Source organism: Melanerpes formicivorus, unplaced genomic scaffold (assembly GCF_026170545.1).
Source record: "Melanerpes formicivorus ecotype bairdi unplaced genomic scaffold, bMelFor1.0.p_v2 SCAF_11, whole genome shotgun sequence".
NCBI classification, from domain to species: domain Eukaryota; kingdom Metazoa; phylum Chordata; class Aves; order Piciformes; family Picidae; genus Melanerpes; species Melanerpes formicivorus.
Window position 1 is genome coordinate 14,427,615 of NW_027142363.1, and position 25,331 is coordinate 14,452,945.

At 40.8% G+C, this 25,331-nt stretch overlaps 1 protein-coding gene across 11 annotated transcripts in view; it reads right to left on the reverse strand.

Moving 5' to 3' along the window:
* ERG (ETS transcription factor ERG) overlaps positions 1-25,331 on the reverse strand; it is a 159,340-nt gene that overhangs the window by 31,461 nt on the left and 102,548 nt on the right. For all 11 annotated transcript variants that reach the window (XM_068144621.1, XM_068144626.1, XM_068144630.1 and 8 more), the window contains one exon: positions 6,720-6,937. In XM_068144621.1, coding sequence (XP_068000722.1) covers positions 6,720-6,937 — 218 coding nt within the window. The remainder of the gene's footprint in view (positions 1-6,719; positions 6,938-25,331) is intronic.

Consider the following 25,331-nt stretch of genomic DNA (forward strand, 5'->3'; position numbering starts at 1 on the left):
CATGGGCATGATGGAGCCTCACTAAGCGAGCCACAGATTCAAATGTTGTTTAAGCAGCTCCTAGGGCCTCATGGGAGCATTTTCTCAGAAGTGAATTTCACCCTAAATGCATAACTTGAATTGCATTCATTCTTTGTGATAGAATTGCTCATACTTAATTTGATAAAATATGTAAAGAGCAATAAACAGAAAAGTAAGCAACAGTATGACATATGCAATCTTCAGATTTATATTATGGTGCCTTACTATAACAGGGTGAATCTTTTGGTCTGACTCAAGAGAACTAAATAGCCTGAAATTATGTTATTACTTTCAGGTGAAAGATTGACTATACAGTGGCACAAAACTTCTCATTTGATTTAATGTATCTGGAAGAAATATAATGGCTGTGCCAACAAAATGCATTTGAAAAAACTCAATTTGATACTGCCTATACCAGTCTGCATTATACATGCAACAACAGCTAAGTAAATGACAGCTTTAATTTAAACTTTTCTTACTTTATTTAATTTAAAACAGGCCCTTAGGCTATGTTTTCTGAGCTGTGCAGCAGGGTTTAGCTTTAAAAATACTGCTATTGTTTAACAAAAACATGTATCTAATCCCTCTGAAGCACGCTGGAAAAAAAGACCCAAACCTTTCATTTCATTCTAATGTTATTTCTTAAGTATTCACAGGAATGCCAATTCTGAGACTGTTGTTTTGAGATTTAATGAAGTGCAATTACAGCCAAAGTATATCTGGGGAAAGTCCTAGCTGAGTGAGTTAATTTCTTCTTTGAGTGGGTACTTAATTGTTGATACATAAAGGGTTCAGTATGCTCCTAAAATTTTATACCCCCCTTAAAGATGACAGAATATATGGCCAGGAAGCAGTATAACACAGTGAGAAGGGAGAGGTAGACAGTGAAATACTGTAATGCTAACTATTCTCTGGTTACCACTTTGAATGGTCAGGCACCATGTTTGCATCCTCTTTACACCATATTATTCAAACCCAGGCTCCCACATAGGAAGAAGACTACAGAGGATCCTCTGGAGATCCTAGAAGTAGCACTTCTGAGCCTCTGCAATGTGGTGAAGGTACTTTAGACTCCTTTGGGACGATGCAGATTTTAAAATGGGTGTAAGCAGAGCAAGTAGTTTTACTGAAAATGAAAAGCAGTTCCAAGCTCTCTAGCTACTGCGTGTGTTAATTCTTAACATATGAAGCATTATTAAGAACTGAGCGTTTTGTTTGAGGAAATAAATCTATGGACTGCAAATGAGCAGGGTGGGGAAGGAATCTGCAGAGAAGTAATTGCACACTAACCTACAGAGTGGCAGGGCACCACTAATCTGCACAAACAAAGCATGGTCAATGTTCTGTATGTGATGAATAGCAGATAATCTGTCAGGAAAGCAGTGAAACACCAACATTCAAATGGCAAAGGCCTAGCAGGACTTGAGGAAGGAACAAACGGTTTTCAGATTTGTAGGAGATGCATCTATGCAAACCTGTTGTCAGCATCAATCAGCATCATATGAGAATATTTGATATGAATATTTAGGAATATTTTGTTACTGATAAATTATTTCATTTTATGCAAGGCTTGAGAGATACACACTTTTTTTCTGCAGCTGACATGGATACCACACACTAGGAAGTATTCAAATTCCTGAAGTATAATAGGATCTGCATATTGCATAAATGTATGTGTGTAATTTGGGGAAAAAATAGATTATTTTTTTTAATTCTGTCAATTTTTTTGGTAGTCTGTAATTGTTTTATTTTGTTTTGTTTACTTTTCAGCATGACCTGTCTCAGAAATTGCAGTGAAGTATGAATTTTCCTTGTTGTTTCCAGGTGGCAACGCTGCATTTCTCCGTCAATAGGGGAAGCTAATTAGACTAATGAATGAAACTCTGCCTCCAATGCTCCAAGCTATTTTTAATTAAATATAGGAATAACTACATTTCTTCCCATTATATTCTCAGCCAAAAATGTGCCCTTCAGAAAGCCAGCACTCTGTTCAAAAACCACTTTTGTGTTCAGAGCACTAACTTGCACGGTCTCTTCCAGCAGCATCGCCCACGCGCCAGCTCACACACACACAGCCGCCGCTCAGCTGTTCATTTACTAATGATGGCCACGTTGAACACTTCTCAGTGATGCTATCCAGAATAAAATTCAGAACTTAGTCCTCATGTGCTGCTGCTCAGTGGATTTGCACTAAAATCCAAGTGATGGAGTAGGTAGACATAATGCTGTGGGTTGTTTTTTTTTTTAGAGAAGAGGAACATATAATTGCTTCTTTTAATCTCTTTACTTCTGTAATGGTGGCAGTGGTGGTCAGGATGGTGCAAAAGTTTGTGACATTCTCGATGCCTTGGTAGCTCCTGGGCGTGACACAGGAGTTACCAAGGAGTTCAAACAATTAACAGTTCTGCTGGAAAAGTAGGAATCAAAATTATGCCTCATGACTAATCAAGAAAAAAAAAATGATTTAAAGACAATTCCACAACGCTCAGTTTACACATAAGCCAATGCTTATTCCAGTAGTAACAGTGCAGATCATGTGCACAAACATTTTATGCAGATAGTGCAGAGATCAGGCTACCCTTGAAGGAAAGGCCATTAGCTCTCTTTGAAAAGGGCAACTCAGGCAATCTAAATCAGTAGCCAGTTCCTGCCCTTTGATAGTGCAGACAGCCCTAGTACCATCCTAAGTAATCCAGTGCATGCACACATTAACAGAAGATAGCATAAATGAAGGAGAAATGACAGGTGTTTTGAAGATATGTCAAAATAGCCTGTTTAATTCAGGGCTTCTGAGTGCTTATTGATCCCTGGAAAGTATTTTGAGTTCATATATACAAGGTGAACACACTTTAGACTGGGGCAATAGAGACAGAAAGCTCCCCACCCAGAGTTCATGCCTCCAGCCAGTCAGGCTGGCAGGTAGAAAACAACATGTGAACTGCAGGTTCAGGAGAGAGACAGGAGCCTAACTCAAGCTCTGCAGCTAGGATGCTCTACTCTAGTCTGCTGGCTGTGGCTGTCCACTCCCTGGGCTGCTTCTGTTTTGATCCAGTAATGGCACAGACCTTGGGAGAGAAGCACAGGAACCGAGCATAGGATCTCTCCCAGCTGCACACCCCAACAGACATCCATCCACAACACAACCTTCAGGCCTCTCTGGTTAGGGTTCATCTACCTTCATTTGTGATAGCAGAGATGCCTTGGGGTGCCTTGGCTCTCCCTGGATCAAGCCAGCCCCTACAGAAGTCAGGTGCTTTAATTCCTGGATATGTCTGTGGTCCCAGATCAGAACTCCTTCCAGTTTCTACTGGTTCAGGGCATGCTTGTGTGTTTCAGTATGTTTTCTACACTATGCTCTCACTCACAGGCTATACAGTTTTGGCTGGAGACCAAATTTATCCAATCTGACTAGGGGCACACATTTTGGTCTTGCTAAGTAGCAGTTTGAGGCTAATGCCTAGGAAATTTTCCACAGATTGAGCAGAAAGTGGTAGAATGTAAATAAATTACCACTGGATGCAAAAGAAAAATAATAATAAAGTCTAAATAATCCCATTGGCCTGATAACTGACATAAAGTTAGTTGTATAAGATAACTTTCCCCTTTTTGCTTTCTTTGCTCTAGCTGATACAAGCTGGTTGCTCCTGCTGGCTTGCTCACCTTGGCTGCGTTCTTGTTGTGGCTACGTACTAACAAACTACTCTCTGCTTCTCTCCTCTCTTTTCTTTTTTCCCTTATACAAGGGGGAAGGGGACACAGAGGAGGAAGCTATTGGTAGCCCCCTGGTTTAGTCCAGAGGGGTTCTTGTGTTGTTTACAAATTGTAAATGTATGTAAACATTGTATATTTTGTACATATTCACTGCATTTCATATTTCTAGATTGCAGGTTTGTTTGCAAATACAGCCTCATTTGCTTCCAACTGGGCTAGTCTGGCAATTTTATTTTGGGGGGTAATTCTCTCAAATTAGTTGGGGAGGCAATTTCAACCCACCACACTAAGGGTCCTAACCTCCTAAATTGGAGTATAATCCTTACCAGGTTGATGACACGGATTAGAAAGGACAAGGCTTCAGCTAATAAAAGGTGCTATTACTGCCCATGGTTTTGTCCTTAAACCATCACAGCAAGAGCCAAATATCTGTAATTCACAAACAGGATAGTTACATATTTCAGGAATCCAAGACAGTAGATTCAGGATCCTGTGACTGAGCAAAAATGCCAAATGATCTGTATCACCTAGAGTCTTCCTTAAGATCCAGAAGTGAGTTTAAATATGAATCTGTGTATGACTGACTTCAGCTACAATAACATTTCAAATATAGTAACATTACAAATTATTATCACTATTCTCAATATCAGTTAACAGTAATTATCTTCTCTTAAGGTTTTTACATTGACAAGACCTGTAATCAGGTCTCTTATGGAAACCTCAGCATAAATACTTACAGGTAGTTTTAAGAAGCAGGTGAAAATACTTTTGAAACAATACTCCATTTGTGATTGTATCCATCCTTTTTCTCAGCACACGAAAGAAAAAAACACTTCACTGAAATTGCTTGTGAATAAGCTCTGAATGAGCAGGCTTACAAGAACACTCCCACTAATCCTTTGTAAGCACACCTCACTGATTGTTTCTACGTATCTCAAATTTTTGACTGTTCACTGGAAATTCTTACTTGACTTCAGCCAGTGAAAAGTGCAGGTGTGACCAGCTGCCAAATCACTTTGTTCTGCTTGTGGTGCTCCTCACATCAGTACACCAAGCCTGAACAGTAACCACAGTGCCCAGAGTTGAGATTTTTCTAAACTACTGATGTTGGGAGATAGGATTAGTAGGCAGGTGTTTGGGAGAGAGAGATATGAATACCAATCTTCACCACTACGTCACCAACAATCATGAGTGACTGATTCTCTGGACCTCTGCCCTTCAGCAAAACCAAAGGAAAACTGTTTTGACAGTCAGGAATTTTAAACAGGAAAGCACTTGTTTGGATAATTTCCTTAAAAAAGAAAAGAACAAAAAAAGTTCATTGTGCTTTTTCAGGTGGAATAAATCCCATAGAGTGCTCCAATGCTTGGGAGTGCTACCAGTCAGTATCCACAAATCCATTGCATTACAGAATAGAATAGAATAGAATAGAATAGAATAGAATAGAATAGAATAGAATAGAATAGAATAGAATAGAATTAACCAGGTTGGAAGAGACCTTTGAGATCATCAAGTCCAACCTATCATCCAATGCTATCTAATCAACTAAACCATGGCACCAAGCACCCCATCAAGTCTCTTCCTAAACACCTCCAATGCCACCACCTCCCTGGGCAGCCCATTCCAATGGGCAATCACTCTTTCTATGAAAAACCTCTTCCTAACATCTAGCCTAAACCTCCTGGTGCAGCTTGAGACTGTGACCTCTTGTTCTGGTGCTGGTTGCGTGGGAGAAGAGACCAACCCCCACCTGGCTACAACCTCCCTTCAGGTAGTTGTAGAGAGCAATAAGGTCTCCCCTGAGCCTCCTCTTCTCCAGGCTAAGCAACCCCAGCTCCCTCAGCCTCTCCTCATAGGGCTTGTGTTCCAAACCCCTCACCAGCTTTGTTGCCCGTCTCTGGACACCTTCTAGCAACTCAACATCTTTCCTAAGCTGAGAGGCCCAGAACTGGACACAGTACTCAAGGTGTGGCCTAACCAGTGCTTTGTACAGTGGCAGAATGACCTCCCTGCTCCTGCTGGCCACACTGTTCCTGATCCAGGCCAGGATGCCATTGGCCTTCTTGGCCACCTGGGCACACTGCTGGCTCATGGTCAGCCTAGTGTCAACCAGTACCCCCAGGTCCCTTTCTGCCTTGCTGCTCTCCAGCCACTCTGACCCCATCCTACAGCACTGCATGAGGTTGTTATGGCTTTCAGCTTAATCGATACTGTTCTCCTTCATAGTGACATTCATAGAAAAAGTCCCAAGCCAACAATGAATGCACTGACATCCTATGGCTACTGCCTGTTGAGCTGAGTAATTTCTTTTCATGTTCCTTTCTACTGCCCTGCTTGCCTCCATAACTACACTGTTTCTACAGTGTGAGCTCTTAAATCCAACTCAACAGCTATACTTTTTGGCAGTATGTTTAGAGTAAATACATAGAGTAAATACAAAACTAAAGATCAATAGTTCACTTGCTTTGCCATTACAAGAATTTAATTCCTGTGATTTTCTGTTTGGTTATATTTAGAGCAAAGGCAACTGCCCAAATTACTGCATTTCAACAATGTCCATTCAGTGTTAGCTCATATATGCCACACCCTTAGATGGCTCAATGGGGCTGCCCCAGACTACATCAAATTCATATTTTGCTAGCTTTAATATATGTTGTTAGCTTTAATGTATGTTCTCTTGTCTAGCATGCAATGTAAGTTCATATCCAGAACACCACAGCCAAAGGAAACACAGAAAGGTATTGCACAAGCACAAGAGAAGACTGTGCCTATTGCACCATTTGAAACCCATTGGAACACCTGAACGGGGCTGGCAGATGTGACCTACGCTGTATGGAAGATCTGTAGGCTTCTGTGGCAGTGGCTGGTGGCCATGTGGGATATAGTGAAGCATCTAAAATGATGCTAGATTAACAGATTCAGACAACTGAGCTATAATCATCACAAGAAAAAGTGTATTTGAGCCACATCAACACTGGCCTTATTACCTTGACCCATTAACCTGGTTTGGGTTACACTCCATCTTGATGGTGACTCTGGCTGGAGGCTGTGATAACCAGTCTTGCTGGGGAACACGTGGACTCATCTTTGATGACTGCCCATATTCACTGGAGGAGGAGGCTGTCATTTCTGTCTTTGGAAGGTGGGGCGATCCGTAGGCACACTCGAACAATGACTGGTCTTCACTAACCACTGACAATGCTTCCTGTAAACCAGAGAAGAGAAGTCAGCATGACCATGTTTCAGAGCAGGTACACCCCAAGGATATCCCCCAGGATAAAAAATGCTTGTCCATCTCAAGAGAAGACAAAAAGCTGGGCATTTACTTAAATGCTCATTACTTTTTAGGCACATCACCAGTGTCAGTGGAGGTAAGAACTTAGGATTCAAGAAGGGCCACCACAATATATTGGGAGGAGAACCTTGCCCCTGGGAAGACCCTTCCTACCAGCCACCAAGAGGCACAAACACAGGCTATCAAACGCTGAGGAAAAGTGGCCAGGAGCTAGGAGGGAAGAGAGGGCAGGACAGCACAGCAACACTCAGAACTGGTAGGGATGTGGAGGGCTACATCCACTGGGGATGTAAGCAAGCTGCCATCACTGCTTTAACTTCCTTGCAAGGAGTGAGTGAAAGCCAGCCCTTGCTGACTCACTGGGAGCTTCTCTTCCTTCCTCTGGGACCCAGTCCAAGTCCCTTTTGGACAGGGAGCCAAGACAAGCATAGGCACCCTGCTCTTTCTGCTAGCATGCCTGCCACCCGCCCTGAGATGACACTAATGCCCACCAACCACCACTCTCTCTTGGGAACTCTTCCTGGCAGGCTGCCTGTCTGGGCATCCTGCTCTTGTGCTGCAGGAATAGCTTCCACAGTCACCTTCCCTTGCTGCAGCAGCACTGAGTTTATGGTCCTTGAGGGTGGCAGGGCTCACCAGGCACCTCAATGGTCAGATGGCTGACATCAAGCTGGCTGATGCGGTTGTCAAGTCCACCCGCTCTCCCCACCATCATGCATTGGCATTGGCACCAAATCCTTCCCCAAGTTACCTGGAGATAGGTCATGGTGGTGCTTGGGCCTTGCTTGGGCAGGCAACATGCTGTTAAAGAGACCTATCCTGCCTGAGCTGAGGCTACCCAGCCATGGGAGACAGTCTAGGCTCCCACTCTCCTGATAGCCCCCAGTGCAGCAGAGGCTTGAGGGGGCGACCTCTCCAAAAGCAAGCTTCCAAAGGAAAGCCCCCCATTACCAGGGGCTACTTAAGGTGAACACAAGGCATAAGGGCATAAATGGACAGTAACCCAAGTCCCTCTTCCTGCCCTGGCACTATGGCTCTGCCATGAAACAAAATGGAGGAGGGGTACCTCCCTCTCGGCTGTTTGGTCCCTGCCAGCAGCAAGTCCCAGCACTAGGCAGGTTGAGGAATCTCAACAAGCAGCAAACCAGATGACAACAGCCATGGAGGTGGCCAGCTGGCAACAGCTGAAGGCATGGGGGCCAAGATGGGGGTGTGGAGAGGGTGTCTGAGCCAGATTTGGGGTAGGGTGCTCTGTGAGCAACCGCACCCTTGAGAAGCGGTGTGCATGGGCCCACACTGCTGCCAGCCCTGCGGTGGATGGCTGACAATAAACCGTGTGGCCCTGTCCAGAGAGGAGGATGCAGTGGAGAGGAGAGAGAAAAGGGACAGAACTCCAGGAAACCAGGTGGCTGCCTGAAGGCTCCCACCTTCCCCAGCTGCTGGATGAGCACTTTGCACACGCTCCAGCAATTGCATGCTGTCCTAAAAATCAGCTGTTGTACTTATTCATTTGAAGTGGGTATACATTTATCACTCTTTTTATTTGCCTGGTTTGTGAGGCCTCAGGGTGCACTTCATTTCTATTCAAAGTCTTCTCTGAAACCACAAGGGCTAGAACATCACTTTGCTCTTATTACTTCTCATGAAAGTTGAAATCATCCCTTAATCTCTGGACTTGAGGAATGTGATCGCAAGTAGCCCTCCAAATGCCATGAGACTCGTGATGGAATCACTAACACAAATGCTTCCCAGCAGAGGCCAGAATACAAAATTCAGACAGTGATCTGCACCATTTCATGACTGCTTTTCAGATGTCATTTTAGTGCAAAGGTCACTGCAGGCTATCACCACTAGTATTAACTGCACTAGTATTAACTACACAATTAGCACCCTTGCTTTGCACCCCACAACCTGTGCCCAGTAACCGAACTGCTGCCTCCTGAGGCTCTTGGGGTGTGAACATGCTTTTGTAAGACAGAAGATATGTCAGAATAATGCTGCTCCTTTTTGCCATGCCTCTTAGACTTCTGTGGGTCACTGGCCTGATAAAAACTGCTGTGATGGTGGTCTGAAGCTTTTCTGAAGAATCGTTTCTGAAAAAGCCTGCAGATTGCTCTTGGTTTCCAAGGAGCTGTGGAGGGAGATGATTGCTGGTCCCTTGCTCCCCCAAAGACTACTCACTGGCTACACTGTTCTGAGAGTCAGCAGTGGGACTTGATGTGTTTGAATAGTAAAATAGCAGGGATCATATCACAAGAACTAAAGAAAGAAAGTATTACACTGGACAGAAAACAAAAAGTTCTCAGCAGTCCATAAGAATTTTCCTGACAAGGCAATCACAATGCATCCCATGCCTGGAACTAGTTGCTGCACGGTTCCCTCTTTTCTGCCCAACTGTAGATCTAATGCATGAGCCAAAAAACACGTAATGAATTTTGGAAGAGCAAGCTCTAGTAAGCCAGTAAATACATGGAAGTGTGAATTATATAAAAGAAACCTGATAAAAGACTGCAAATACACCAGACAATTATTTTGCTGTGTTAACCATTTACTAACAGATCTTTTCAAAACAGGCATCAAACACTATATAACAAATACTTCTCATCCACCCGCATGCAAGTGAAACAAAGCAAATTTATTCTGGTTCCTATGAAACTTGACTCCACCTAATGAAAGTTAAACCATTAATACTCAGGGTTAAGTACAAATGTAAACATAAAAAGTGTGGTTTTGCCATTTATTGGCACTACTAATGACAGTAAATACTGCTGGTGCTATGGATGCCTATTATGTGGCACAAAGAGGGAAAGTGCATGTGTTTTAGCTTCCTGATGGGGGACAGCAAATGCTGGAAAGAGGAGCCAATTAATGAAGGTTGTGTGAATTACTATGGCAAAATCAAGATAAACATAAATGAACCTGAAAGACAGACTCAGTCTTCTCATGTCAGGGAAGAATGCCCAGTTTCTAAGGGACAAAAAAGGTTCAAAGCTACAGTTTTGCTCTGATTTAATAGCAGACACTCATCTGCACTCCATCCTGCTAGTTATCAGTTAGTGCACGCTGAAAGGTCTGTGAAGGCTCTGTAGGAATTACTGAGTTTCTGCCAACTTTGCACACTGTTGGGTTGGACCTTATGTGGAAGGCTTATTAAAGTGTACTCTATGATAGACAGTATCTCTGACATTTTACTGAGCCCTCACTGATATTTGCTGGCCTGTCTCGAAGGACAGTGGGACATGTATCACCCCTCCCTTGAGCACATTACAAAAGCTGAACTGGCCATCTAAGCTTCTGCATAGTTTTGAGGAGTCAGCATAACTACAGAAAATAGTCTAAACTACAATTATCATTACTTCCTCTTTAACTATCTTTTCTATCCTCTTGCACATAAGTGAGATTGATGCTTTGGCTTGGGAAACATGGAATCTACGTTTAACATCTGTCAGCCAGGACTCAGGATGTCATACTGACTTGTCCCCTCTCCTTCAAATGTAGCCAGGACCATCGATGTCCATATGCTAGAAATCACTACAGGTGGTATTTATGGTACTTGCATATCTTGCATATCTACACACAGAGGAAAAAGTTTCCTGCACACAAGTGGGAAGTGTGTGTCCGCAGTTGGCAACTGCTGCCTGCCTTCTCTCAGTGATCTTAAAAGGTGAGGATTTCTGGCCCAGGCTTTACTGAATCCACTGACCTTGCAAGACATAGTGATGCTGAAAATCAGAGCTCATACAAACTGATGTAACCTCATATGAAACTCACACTGTGGGAAAGCATAGAAATAGCCTCAAAAAAGATGAAGAATTTCTCAACTATACAAGAATGTCTGACAACAGGCATAATTTGATATCCCAAAACCAGATAGAATAATGTCCTTCATCTGTTCCTTGCATGCATCATTTCATCTTATATTTCCTTGATTTCCGTTTACTAATTAAAGCCTTTATTTAGAATAAACCTTTATTTAGAATAAACCAAACCAGGTTGGAAGAGACCTTTGAGATCATCAAGTCCAACCCATCAACCAATCCAACCCACCCAAACAGCTAACCCATGGCACCACGTACTCCATCAAGTCTCCTCCTGAACACCTCCAATGACAGCGACTCCACCACCTCCCTGGGCAGCCCATTCCAATAGGCAATCACTCTTTCTGTACAGAACTTCTTCCTAATATCCAACCTGAACCTCCCCTGGCACAGCCTGAGACTGTGTCCTCTTGTTCTGGTACTGGGTGCCTGGGAGAAGAGACCATCATCCGCCTGTCTCCAACCTCCCTTCAGGTAGTTGTAGAGAGTGATAAGGTCACCCCTGAGTCTCCTCTTCTCCAGGCTGAGCAATCCCAGCTCCCTCAGTCTTTCCTCATAGGGCTTGTGTTCCAAACCCCTCACCAACTTTGTTGCTCTTCTCTCCCTTCAAAGCATAGCCCTACATAAGCTGTGAAAGGAAGGCTATAAGAGCAAACTCCTGTACTGAACAGCTGACAGAAAGCTATATGGATATTTCCTTCTTAAATACAGGGATTTAAAAAAAAAAAAAATATGCTTTCTGCCACAATTCTAAATACAAGCTCCTGGACAAAATGTAATAAAAAAAATTATCAGCATTCACCATCATGAAAAATAGCTGCATGGTCTGGCCACATATAAACGTAGACAAAACTATTAATACTGACAATGTTTTGACAGTTCTGTTTCTAGTAAATACTTTTTATTACTCCCTTACATGCTAATCTTTTTAACTCATCCATATTAATGCTCTTTCTAGAGCAGTTTGGCAATAGCAAGTAGTACATAGGATAAAGCAAGGTAAAAATTAGTAACTATTATAAAATAGATGCGTTATAAGGTTCCTTTAAATCTTGCCAAGTTTTGTACCTCTGTGGTAATAATTTTGGTAGTGTGTATGTCACCTTCCTGGATTTCACACAACAATAACATATTATCATGACATCTCAGAAATGAAGCTTTTCATTTCTAGTAAACAGTGTCTTAGAGTAATGCAAAACAAAGCAAACAACTCATGCTGCTTACAGTGGCAGGTGAGAAAGGTCTTTCATGCAAGTCTAAGGAGTAGGTCTGTTGGCAATAATATCTGAAGCCCATACTGGACACAGATACTCTTTATTTCATCTTCCTTTCTTCACATACTTCCTCTCATGCCATCACCATCAAAACATAAAACTGTGCTCCTTCATTAAGCTCTTTTGTACTATGCAAACCCCAGCTTCTCACTTGAACTTTCCTTATTAATGATCAAAGAACAAAATGTCTTCTTTATTTGGTTTTGACTTCTACTTCACTCATGAGTTTAGAACAAAAAACAGCAAAAAACAAAAAACAACAGACTGACAAATCCCTAGAACAATAAGTTCAGCAACGCCTTAAAAGCAGGCACAGAGTCATCAGGACAAAGGTATTTACTTAATCAAATGCAAGATTACTTGGCCTAGAAACATTAAGTTACAGGAAATGTGGCTGAAGTAGTTCCCATCATGAGAAGTATATGCAAGCTGACCTGTCCTTTGTACGCAATGTCAGGAACCAAGGACAAAGACTTTTTTGCCTAAAGTTTGATCAAACTTAAATGGTTAGAGAATACAATAACGTGTGCAGTTGTCTAGCATAATTTGCTTGTGCTAAGCATTACTGAGGAAAGAATACTGCAGGAAGAATTTTAAAAGACTTTGGAGAACACTCTAACCTGGTGATGTTTTTGCTCATGTGAATTCTGATTAGGGAACATGCCGGTCTGTGTGTGAAATGCATGTGTGCTGTGCCTCCATGTCATCAACCCAGCTTCCACTTTGGACTTGACATAATTTCTATTCATTTGCACGGCAGTTTTATTGAATCATGCTTCTAAATAGTACACTTGTTGTACGTGTGTGGATATGTCACCCAGCATCACAGGATCAACCAGGTTGGAAAAGACCTCAGAGATCATCAAGTCCAACCTATTACCTAATACCTAACACCTCCTGACAACTAAACCATGGCTCCAAGTGCCACATCCAATCTTTTCTTTGAACACCTCCAGGGATGGTGACTCCACCACTTCCCTGGGTAGCCCATTCCACTGTTATGTCTCAAAACATTAATCTCTTGTTTTCTTTCATTTCTTCAAATATTTTTGTTTTATTGCTTAAGCCATGTAACAGAAAAAGTTTAGTAGATCTTTTTTCATTCCTATTGGTTCTCCAAAATCTATCAAGTGATTTGCTGCTTAAAAAAAAAATAACAATTTTTTGAAGGACTTTGAAAGTCAGGAGCTTACTGGCCAGCACTGCCAGAATTCTAGCAGACAATAGCATACCAGTATGACGGCCACAAACCAGTAAGACACCAGGCAAGAACTACACATAAGGAGGAGGATGTGTGAAGCAACGCCAATAAAGCAACAACCCCCACTGCATGTTGATCAATGCTGAAGACAGTAAAATGTATTTATTGGTTTTAGAATCATGTTGTGGAGTCAGCACTCCAACGCTGCAAAATGGACCTATTACCCTTGACTATGAGGGACTTGTAATAACATTGCAATGGAGAACTTTCAATTAGCTTTGCCATCTACCACTGCAATTATATATTCTATTATTTGACACCAGTTTGATGATATTTCATCTCATTAATGTAAACAACTTTTACTTCTTCTCAAATCTGGTTTCACAATAACATTCTAAGAACAAGCTCAGACCTCCATACATCCACACTTCATGCAGACATAGGCCGTTTCCTATCACTTGTCGGATGTCTACAGCTGGTCAGAAAAATTAAGTCATATTGGGACTTATTTTCATTTTAAATTGGAAAAAGCAAGAAAAGCTGGTATATGAAAACTTTCACCAAACCATTTGTTAAAAGGGTGAGTTGCTATGCACCAACATGTGTTTTGCAGGTGTTAGAACATCTTAATAAAGAGCTACACTTGGAGAGGACCTGTATTTTCTGAGGGAAGACTGTTCTCATTAAGACTGTGCAATTAGCTCTATTATGTCTTTTTGCTCTCAGTGTTCTGTGTATACTTGATAACCTTTCTTACTGAAATTTTGTGCAATTGCATTATATACAATTATACCTAAAAGACAGAGCAAGTGAAAGTGTGCAAGCACACAGTATGCACACTTATGCACACACAGTATGCTTCAGACTATACCAAGCCACTCCTCTCACTTGCTACTTTTCATTCTATTCTTCCTCAGACTGCATCTTCTGATGCTCTAGGAAGCTTGTTTATCTGGACTGAAAGCCTAATTTCAAACAGGCCAGGAATGTCATTTCCACGCTGGAACAGAAAGCACATGTGAGGCTGGACACCAGAACCTTGTAGAGCAGCAGGCAGTCTTCCAGCCTGCAACTCTACTCTGCTCTGCTCACGTCTGCAACAGGCATCACTGCACAATAAAGCAAGCTTGAAGATCTTCTAGTCTAAATTTGCAGTTCTGCTTTAAAGCCAAGTCTTTGAGCCTTGAATTCATTGCATCCAGCAATAATCAGTGAAACAATAGACAGATGATTGATATTTTAGCCTTGCTATCGCTTATTAATCATGATGCTCTTACAAACTCTCTACTGCCCATTTGCAAAAGAAGTTGTTTTGCAAAATATTTGGTATGGTGTGTGTGGAATGTACTGAAGAAGGTTACTACTTAAAATGCAGTCACCTGAGTCAGGAATTACAGCACACATCTGGAATATGTTTTCCTACTAAATCTCTGAGTCTTGGATTCATTAGATCAGACAAAAATCCGCATATTATATTCATGAGAGAGTTCAGGAACAACAAAAAGCCTTGGCAAGTACAAGATAGGAAAGACAGATGTTGTCCTCACCTCCACCCATGAGAGCTCAGCTAACATCTTCCTCCTATGTGCAAAGAGCACTTGGACAATCTGTGTTAATCCAAACACAGGCCCAGTGCAGCACTTATCTGGTATCTTCACCTCTTGCTGAGAAAAATACAAAGGATGTTTGGAAGCAAAGAAGAGACACTGCTGCAGTCCCACTTGAAAAAAGGAGTAATCAAGCATCCATCAAAATGATGTTATAAAATTGCAGGCTAGATTAATTTCTGGGAAAGAACAGCAGATGTTTAAGATATTCTCTTTGTGTAAGTCATTCTCCCAGTTTCACTGGGCCTAGTAATGTGAACAGAGGCCTCATGGTAAAGCCCAAAGGTTTAACATTTTGGCTCTTTATGAACAAATACAGAAACATTATACATTCACATGCTGACTGTGGTGTTTTATCGTAATTTCTAACACGTAGTCTGTCATTCCTGAAATGTAAGCAAACCCCATTTTTGCTCAAGATATGTTTGACATCTTCTTCTGTCATAGAGTACTATTTGTAGCACAAAGAATTAAACTCCAGGTCAACAAGTGCTTCATAAAGTAAGAAAACATAGACATTTTACTATTTCAGATAGGGAAACTTTAGTAAAAATTACTAAAAATGGGTCTTGCTTTAGTAAATATATCTCTGTCATGCCAACTCCATGCTGTATTTGGGATTACCCTGTATCTCGCACACTAAAATTATCCCACTGAGTAGAGCTGATGAACCACTAACTTCCAGAGACCACTAAGCATCCATGGGCATCTGATTCAAAGAGATGCCATTTCACAACCAATTTCTTCATCTGCAGTCTTCAGAGTCTGACAGTAAAACACAAATGAACAATTTAACCTCAGAGTTAATGAATGGAAATAAGAAACTCCTTCATACATGTCACATGCCCTGAACACCATCAAAGCAATGCAGTGAACTTGTTCAAATACAGGGAGGAAAGCCTCCACCCTGTACCTACTTCAGTGCATGTTCAACTTCAAGAGGGGTATGCTTAGGAGCAACTCTGCCCATGCACAACTACTGAAGAACTGCATCAGGCTTCTGAATGAAAATGGACCTCCAAATTCACAATTGTATCAAAATGTCTGGGGGATAAAGCAGATAATCTAGTACTATATAGTGATGTGTCTGGGTCCACTTTTCCTGCTGCATGAAGAGAGCACTGCCAAACCACCTAAAGGCTGAGGCAACACCAAGTTTTACCTACTGCATCAGCAGCTCAGTGAAAAGGGTGAGATGGCTGCAGGGCTGGAGCAGCACAATGATCAGTTGGGCTCAGAATGCATATTCCTGAATGATTATGTCAACCTTAATTCATCAGTGCTAAAAAAACAACGCAATTGTATTCTGCAGATTGTATATTGTATACACATTTTAAAAGAAACTGTAAAATAAGCTTTGTATGCTTATTTTAGCACTTCCATCCATATAAAGACCTGTAACACTGAAGTTTGAAAGAACTGTTTTTTTCAGTCAATACAATAGACTTTTCTTCCTTCACATCTTGACAGTATTGTACATTATGAACTTTGAAAGCTTGAAGGTTTTTCCTCCTTCATGCTTGGCCATTAACTTCTAGGGCATAAAAATGCCTAGAAAACTGGGAAAACTTGGATACTAAAGCTCCTTCTCATTTCTGCCCAAGCCCACAGCTAGCCTGTTGCTTCCACCTCCCTTTTTTAGAATAAGACATCATCAACCTGAAGGAGCAGCCAACCTTCTACTTTGTTAAAAAAATACAAACTTTTTTTTCAGCAATCTTTCAAGCAAGGATTTATTCGATAAGACAGGTGGCAGGTTTGTGAAGTGGCCTGCAGCCCAAATTGAAGGGGACCGATGCTGCATGGCACACCTGCTCGGAACTTTTGCTAATAGATGAAAATAATATTGGGAAAGAGCCTTGGAATTAAACCAACTACCCAAACCAAAACATCAATCACATTAGAGATGTGCAATTCTATCCCTTCCATATTTCCTCTTAAAATTTTTGGCATCATGGGTAGCCCCAGCAGTTTGAATGCGATGTCTTCAATAATTACTGTGTGTTTAAGTTAGTCATCTGTCCATAACTAAAGGCTTTGCTCGAACCAGTAACTGCCCTGATACATTGGTTTTGGAAACCTTGAGAAAACTCTTAAAATAAAGATCATAGAATACAGAATCATGGAATCATATCACACATTTTTTTCCTCAAACCTATTCAAAAGATTTGTCCAGTGTTATCACAAGAAGGTTACATTTTCACCTCTTTTCCCTCTCACTTGGTTAAAACTACAAGATTATGTATTACTTTGTATATTAAGTTTAATATTTGTTAGCTGCAGTGAGTTATGTATATATTTGCATATGCAATTGTAGACGCCCATTTTATACATGCACTTAAGTATATGTATACACACACATTTTGAAATCCTTCCATCCTCAATCTCCAAATCAACTTTAAAGTAAAAATAATTTAGGCACTAAAATACTTTTCTCTAAGGCATGCTACGTACCAAAGAGAAACTCATCAGCAAAGTGAAGACAAAGGTATAGGAAGGAATAAGGGGACCTTTGCAACCACTGCTCTGAGGACAGAATTCAATAGAAGTGGTAAAACTCAAAAGAGTATCAAAATAAGTTTCCTTTTCAATGAACCTTTATTTTTATGAATGTCTAACAGCATTGGGGAAATAACACTTGGATGATGGCCATGAACTGAACTCCTAGGTGACCCATCACTTCCTTCTAGTCCCTCTGCGTGTGGTGTCTGTGCACGTGCACACAGATGTATGTATGCATGGGTCATTGCTGTCTGGTTGGAAAGACTGTAGTTAGGAGAGATTTTAGCTCCAATGTAATATTACCTACCCTATAGAAATCATAGGAAAACAAAAAGGTGTCCACTGGGCATGTTACACATTAAATCTGGCTGGTCCTCTCAAACCAGCAGCCAGGCATGGCAATCAGCCTAGGGAGAGGAGAGGGGGAACTGTTCTCAGGCAACTGCAGAGCTGCTTTCCTGCAGCTCAGCTTCCTCCTCAGGGACCCCTTGGAGCTAGAAATGTTTTAGCCTTAATGCATCAGGCCGACAAGGTCTCAGATACTCCCCTATGTTCACCTTCATACACATTTAAAATTCTCACCTACCCCTTTAGAGAACACTTACTACATCCAACATTTATTGAAGTTATTTCCTTGAGTCTTAGCTTTTGCAAACACTGCTTAAGCTATCTTTATTTGTATGGATGTTTTAATTTACTTCCAAATGTATTTGTCTTGATTTTTTTTACTGACTTCTCTGCATTAGATAATGAATTAAAATGCAAATTGATGTTGCTTTTCAAAAAGTCAGTACCTTAAGAGTGCTTTCCATTTTTGCACAACAGGAAGTCTTTTGTTTTCACTATTCTTGCTTCCTTTTCCTCAGCCACCTTTTATTCTGGATCTTCCAAGTACACATTGAATATATACACATACACTATTATGTGCTTCTCATGGTATTCCCCATTTTATGACCATCTGGAATATTGTTCAGATGGGTAATCTTCCCAAAGTCAGAATGAGCTCTCCAAGTATGCCCACAGTGTACGTAAAATATGACTTCCTGTCACGATAACCTTTACAGTGTATAGCCTAACATACTTTCCTATAATTGTTTATAACTAATATCTTGATTCATACTTTCAGCATATGTTATTTTTGTCATTTGCTGCAAAACATGAATAATGAAATTAATACAGGGTTGAAACTCACAGTATTGATTTCTTTCTTCGTGTGCAAGAATTAACACGGGACAGCATTTAGTAAAACAGCAATAAAGTTAAGCACATGCTTATGCTTATGTAAACTTAAACTGCTCTGCTGAACTAGAATAAAGTAAGGATATTGTTGGTTTAGCTCAAACATTAACTATGAGATAAATCAGAGAGATTGGTATGTTTTTTTTAATGTATTGCTGTTAGAAAGGTAGCCAAGCCAAGAGATCAGAAGAAAATTGTTTCATACCTATGACAGACAAAGGTTGGAGTGAATGGTCTTGGTTTGCCCCCAGACAAAACAAAACAGAACAACCACAAGAAATCCTTGCATACACCAAAACCAAAACTCCCATTACACTTGTACTTTCGCTTTTAAACTGGATTCTTAGTTTATTTAAGCAGTGCCTTTCTAAACTAAATTGCCAATCCAAAATCACAACATACAAATAATTCCTGCCTCCCCCTAGCCCCCTGCTAAGAGAACTAGTTCACAAATTCAGCTTGTATCTTTATTGTGCAATTTGTGTCTCTGCAACCATGTTTTCTGATGAATCTCATATGTAGTACAAACAGGTTGTGGCACATTTTTAATTGTACCTGTGAAGAATAAAAGGAAATGTAGGTGGTGGTATCTTTGATGTGGTGACAAAAATAATCTTACAGTTTTTCCCTGTAACAGTTACTCTTCTGAACTGGTGATTACCAACTCTTACAAAACCATGCCCTGCAGCTCTGATATTGATAGTATTTTTCAATTACACCAACATTAGCTCCAGAAGGACAAAAAGGGGGGTAACCTGATGCCAGTGATGAAAAATGAACTAAGAAAGTCAGTGCAAATGAAGACAATCTCAAATACAAACCCCTAAAATATTAATTTATTGCAGCAACAGAAAGTATTAAAGATGCTTTTTCCCCATTCCTCACCATTAAGGTAAAGTGTCTAATGATCATTACTATATGAAAGGAGGACATGTGGATGCAAAGCTTAAGATACAGAGACATAAAATATTTGTATTTACTTTTCTTTGGACTGCACTGAAAAATTATCTAAAAAGTATCTTTATTTACTGTGCACTATGCCTTCAAACACACAGGAGAGGAATGTGAGCTGTTTCGCTTTTATTGTTTCCCCAAACAAACCCATTTCCTACAAGCTGCTCCCATATCTTTTGTGCCACATGCAGCTTTCCAGAAAAAAACATCAGGAAAACAAAGTGTGAACTCAAAACAAGCTATTTCCACATAACAATGTGCCATACCAAGGAGAAAGAGAGAGAGCCAGAAGGAGGAGAGCTGGGGAGACGGGAGAGAAACTGTTTTGATGCTGCCAAGGGACTTAAAGAAAAAAGGAAGGAGGAACCTTTAAAAGTCACAGATAGGAAGAATTGTGTAACTGTAAATATGCAACAGGCAAGCTGCCAACTATTTCAAAGGATTTGAGGTTTCAAAATCATCGAGAAAGCTAACTGATTTGCACTCTGGGTTTTGAGCTTCCAGGAACACCTTTGTGTGTCTGACAGCCAGAAACTACCATATCTTTTTATAGACTACTCAAGCCATACTTGGTCATAATTTCAAGTTGAATCAGTAAGGAATGTAAACAGACACCATTTATGCTCCTCTGCAATCTAATAAAATAAAAGCATGGACTAAGCAAAGCAAAATGATACACATCGTTCTGTAAGAAGGGAAAGCCAGGAGATCATGCTGATTTAGTTCCTGGCTGACCTGAGCATCCTCCAAAGTTCCTGGTATTCAGTAAACCAAGAAAACCCATACACTAAACTCCCATAGGTATAATGCACACCATTCATTGAGACACATGTGATTAAAGTCAATGATAAATGTCACCATGCCATTTTGAAATCTTCCTGTATTTGGTTTGTCAAGGATATAAAAGCAGAAAGAAGGAATAAAAGTGAATTATTTGAGCCTTGTCCATGAAAGGCATGCAGGTAAGAGAAATATTTGTAAAATCAACACAACTGCTGGAATGTTTTTCCCCCCAAACCAAGAACCTGATGAGCTTTAAAATCTTTGAGCAGGGAGACACTGCTTTTGCAGTGTAAAAATAGAGCTAATTGCTTTTTTTTTTTTCTGTTGACAAATGATGCAAAAACACAGATTGCAATTACTTGCAATTAAAGCCCACAGTCTGAAACACACCATGAAAGGTGTACTCCACAGAGAAGTAGTTATGGGGCAACCCTCATGTCACATTGTGCTGACTTCCTGTGGACTTTTAAACTGACAGTACTGCAGCAAAAAGGACCCATCAATGTAGAATTTACAAATAATTAGTGTTTACCCAGTGATACACAGAAGAATGAAACGATGGAGTCTGCTATCTTGGGCATGGAACTAAGGCAAAGAAGGCAGTAGACAGACCTGACAAAATGATTGAAGCTAGCATAGCAGGGACACAAGCTGAGGGAAACGAAGCACAGGTTAAGTGCATAGTGTGACTATGACAGTTGTGCCTGACATTTTTAATTTTAATGAATATAGAAGACAATAAAAAATGAAATGCTACTACTCATGGCAGGCAAGAAGTGGACTGTAGGTGAATAGAAGAGACGTAGGAAGGGGAAGGAAAAGCAAAGAGCTAATCAGCATAGTCTGAAGCAAAATCAGCTAAAACCATACAGACAACTCATCCCTGTCTGGGCTCCTTCTGTGGCTGCTTTCTCTGGCTCTGCTCTAGCTGATCTCCTCTGTGTCAACATCATGGTAGTGAGGGTGAAACTGGAGGAATTTCTCCACTTTATATGCCCTTTGACTGTCCAGGTCTACCCCTGGACCTCACTGTGGAGAACATGTGGAAGAAAATGAAACATGCAACATTGATGGTGCCCTCCCCTCCTGAAATCCTCTATCAGCCCCGATCCCTTCTGACTATAGATACCAGTGCAGAGTGCGAGGGAATATCTCTGGAGGGCCCTGCTGGGTTAAATTCCCTAATGCTACAGTATGTCCCACCAAAGGCAAGATGGCTCTCACTCCTAATTTGCAGAGTTCTCCTGCCCTTCTGCAATGTCGGGGCTTGATAATGTCAGAGGCTGCTGCCAACAGCTGAGGTGAGCCAAAGGCAACAGTAAGCCAACAAGAGCACTTGACATGAGAGCAGGAGGGTGGGCTTTTATGTTTTATTTTCCATCTGAAAGCTTGACAGGCTGAAGATTGGAATTGGACCAAGGAAAGCCATAGAGTTTTCTTAATATATCATTCAATTCACCTGGAACACATCCAATTAATGAGGTTTTTGTAGTTGTGGGTGTTCAATACATTTGCAAATAATTACAATGCACACAGAGACGTGGGCGCCCAGCCTCACATATCCATGTTTGAACTAGGCATCTGGTTAAAGCATGAATTTCTCAAGAGTCTAATTTTACCAAACCAAAGCTATCACTCAATATGAACTAATTTTGCTCCATCAGAGTTAACAGAAACACACAGTTGGTTTTACTAAGAGACTGTTGACTCTTCTGAACATCTTTTAAATCTATAAAAGCTTACTTGTAAGATACTACCAGTGAGATTGAAATCTAAACCAGACCTTTAGAAACCAGCTATTTTGTGAGAATATGAAAAAAAATCTAAGGCTTCAGGAAGATTTTTGCTTCCTCATGTTGAGTATTTCATCACTGACCAGGCATGTTTTAAAGCTGTTTATTACTTTCTGAAGAATCAGACTTCAGTCATGACTGTGGAGAAGGTGTTTGCTAGAAATATCTTAAATTCCTGACACATCTTCTCCTATTTTTTTTTTTCCACAAGTAGGCTTATGTTGAATACACTAAATGTTAAATTCATCACATTCAGTTATTTACGCAGTTTTCAAAGTCTGGGGTTCCTGTGTCTATACTTCTAGTAAAATCTTATTGTACTAACTCTCAAAATGTTTACAAGTGTCAGTGAAATCATCAATTCTTGCAATGAAAACTATACTACTCATTTACAAACCTGGTAGCTAAGAATTTTTCATCTGATCTTTTACATGACTACTTCTACTGATATTAACTAGACCTATCTGCAAATAGGAGTTAATAGATCTCTATTTATAGCTATTTCTCAAAGCAATAGAACAATCTCAGTATTAACTGAGCTTTGTGCAGCCTAGGAAATTTTAGCAGTTGAGTAGTATAATGTCCCATTTCGTGCCAGATTAAAAGTGCAGAGAGGTTATTAATGACACCAGTTCTGTGGGAAATAGAAAAGCTCTGAAAATCACAGTGAAAGTGTCTCAGATGGGAACCTGAAAAAGAGCAGCTGGTTCTGAAAATAAATAGTGATTTGTTTTCAAGTCATACTGTGGATTGTGTGGACATAACTGGAAACCTCCCCTCCCGTCCTCTGTCCGAGTCATTAGCTTTCAGATCACGTGTGCACAACACTCATTGTGATTGGCTGATGCTACAAAATGGGCTTACAAGATGGGAGTTAAAAAAAGGCAAAATGCCCAGCAGCAATTAGCAGGCTACTGATAATACAAATATGAAAGGTCTTGAAGGTTTTTTCATTATTCAAAGGGAAAGATTTTCCCATGAAGAGCAAGCTACTCTTACAAGCACTTCAACGTGACCTAGATTTGTAGAGTCAGGTGAACTATGGCTCTGGTTAAAAGGAGTGCAAGATGCTTGTGTCAAGATGCAGGAGAGTGTGAAACCAGCTCTGTCCTTCAGAAACATGTATTTAGAAGTTGAGGGCAGCTAAGGATTACATAAAGCAAAGAAATTGTGTGAAAAGCAGTTCTAAAGGAGATCAAAGAAATCTAGGGAAGGAAAGAATATGGCTGATTTAAAAAATGGGCTGAAGTCTCTAAGACTGGAGGATTCTGCTAGTGGCTGAAGCACTGGGAAGGCATGGAGTACAACAAAGTCATCCAGAGAAACAGAAAATCAGAAGCAAAGAGATAATGCTCATGAGGTCTTTGGTGTGCTGAAGATATATGCAGTGGATACAATTTATATGACAGAATATCTATTGCTTGGCATTCTAAGATTTCAACATCTGGAGATGAAAGAGGTATTTTTTTCTGGAGCAGTGCACAAAAATAACTTTAAAAAAATCATTTTAGTTCAGAGAGATGCTTTTACACTTCATAAGCAAACTCACAGGCTCTAGGAAACTTAGAAAGTGAATCAGAAAGAGTGAAAGAGAAAGAAGAAAAAAAAATTACATAGCACCATAGAATGGTCTGGGTTGGAAGAGACCTCTGAAGGTCATCTAGTTCAACCCCTTCTGCAGTCAACAGGGGCATCTTCAACTAGATCAGGTTGCCCAGAGCCCTGTCCAGCCTCACTTTGAATACGTCCAGGGATGGGGCCTCAACCACCTCCCTAGACCAGGGAATTGCATGCCTCTATTGTGAACTTCTGCATAAAGTTTTTTTCCATCACCTAAAAGAAGATAGAATCAGCATTTGGTATTTAGTGGACATGTGGGTAACAGACTGGAATAGAATGGATAGATATTAATACATTCATACTACAGCAAATACAGAAAATAGAAAAACACAGTGGCTGGTAAAACAAATATTTCATGCCAGCTCTGTTGGGGTATTTTAGCAGTAGGACAACCTAGGAATCACAGTGCAGTTTCTTTCTGAGCCAGCTAAGTTTACAAATAGACTTACATCAAGCTCTGGTATGTCCTGCTAAGCCTTTTGCTAAATGACTTGCTCCATAAACAAGATGTGTGATAAGGAGAATGTATTCACATGAATGAACTGATAACTCCTCCTGGTGCATCGTTTCTACAGTTGTGCTGGAACCACCACAGGCATCACAACCCCTTAAACAGAGAGGCAACTCTTTAAGTACAACACAGGTAGGGAAGTGCTTGTCTTTGCACTGACACAACTTGCCTGGAAAGTAAGGTTTCCTTCTTGCAGAGGGCAGCACATCCACTCCAGCAGTGGTTATGTCCCAGAGGATGGCAGCAGCTTTTGCACATCATCTGCCATGCTGCAGCTGAAGTGTGCAATAGAGTTCCCTGCTTCAGCCCAGTCACAGTTAATGAAAGAAACTTTGTACAAAAATAAGTCTTCTACAACTGCCCACTGTTCTGTAAAAGCAAATGAAACCTTTTCTTTCACTTCAGGCTTCGGATTCCCTGTGCATTTGCCTAATTCACATGGAAAATCAGGGAATTTTGGTGGTGTTTCATGTAGGACTTTGTAAAACAAGACTTTGGTTAGAAATTCGGGCATCTGTTCTCCGTTGCTTGGCCATATTCTCATTTACTTACACAAATCTGGTGTAAATGTCTGTATCATTTACAAGACTGTGAATGGTCTCTGAAGTACTGGAGATTACAGTTTCACAGAATGTTAAGGGCTGGCAGGGACCTCAAAAGTTCATCTAGTCCAACCCCTCTGCAGAGCAGGATCACCTCTACCAGTTCACACAGGAATGCATCCAGGTGGGTTTTGAATGTCTCCAGAGAGGGAGACTCCACAACCCCCCTGGGCAGCCTGTTCCAGTGTTCTGTCACCCTCACAGTGAAAAATTTTTTTCCTCATGTTTCCATAGAACTTCCTATGCCTTAACTTCCACCCATTGCTACTTGTCCTGTCATTGGGCATCACCAAGAAGAGCCTCACTCCATCATCTTGGTACTCACCCTTTACTTATTTATAAACATGAATGAAGTCACCCCTTATTCTCCTCCTCTCCAAACTAAAGAGACCCAGCTCTC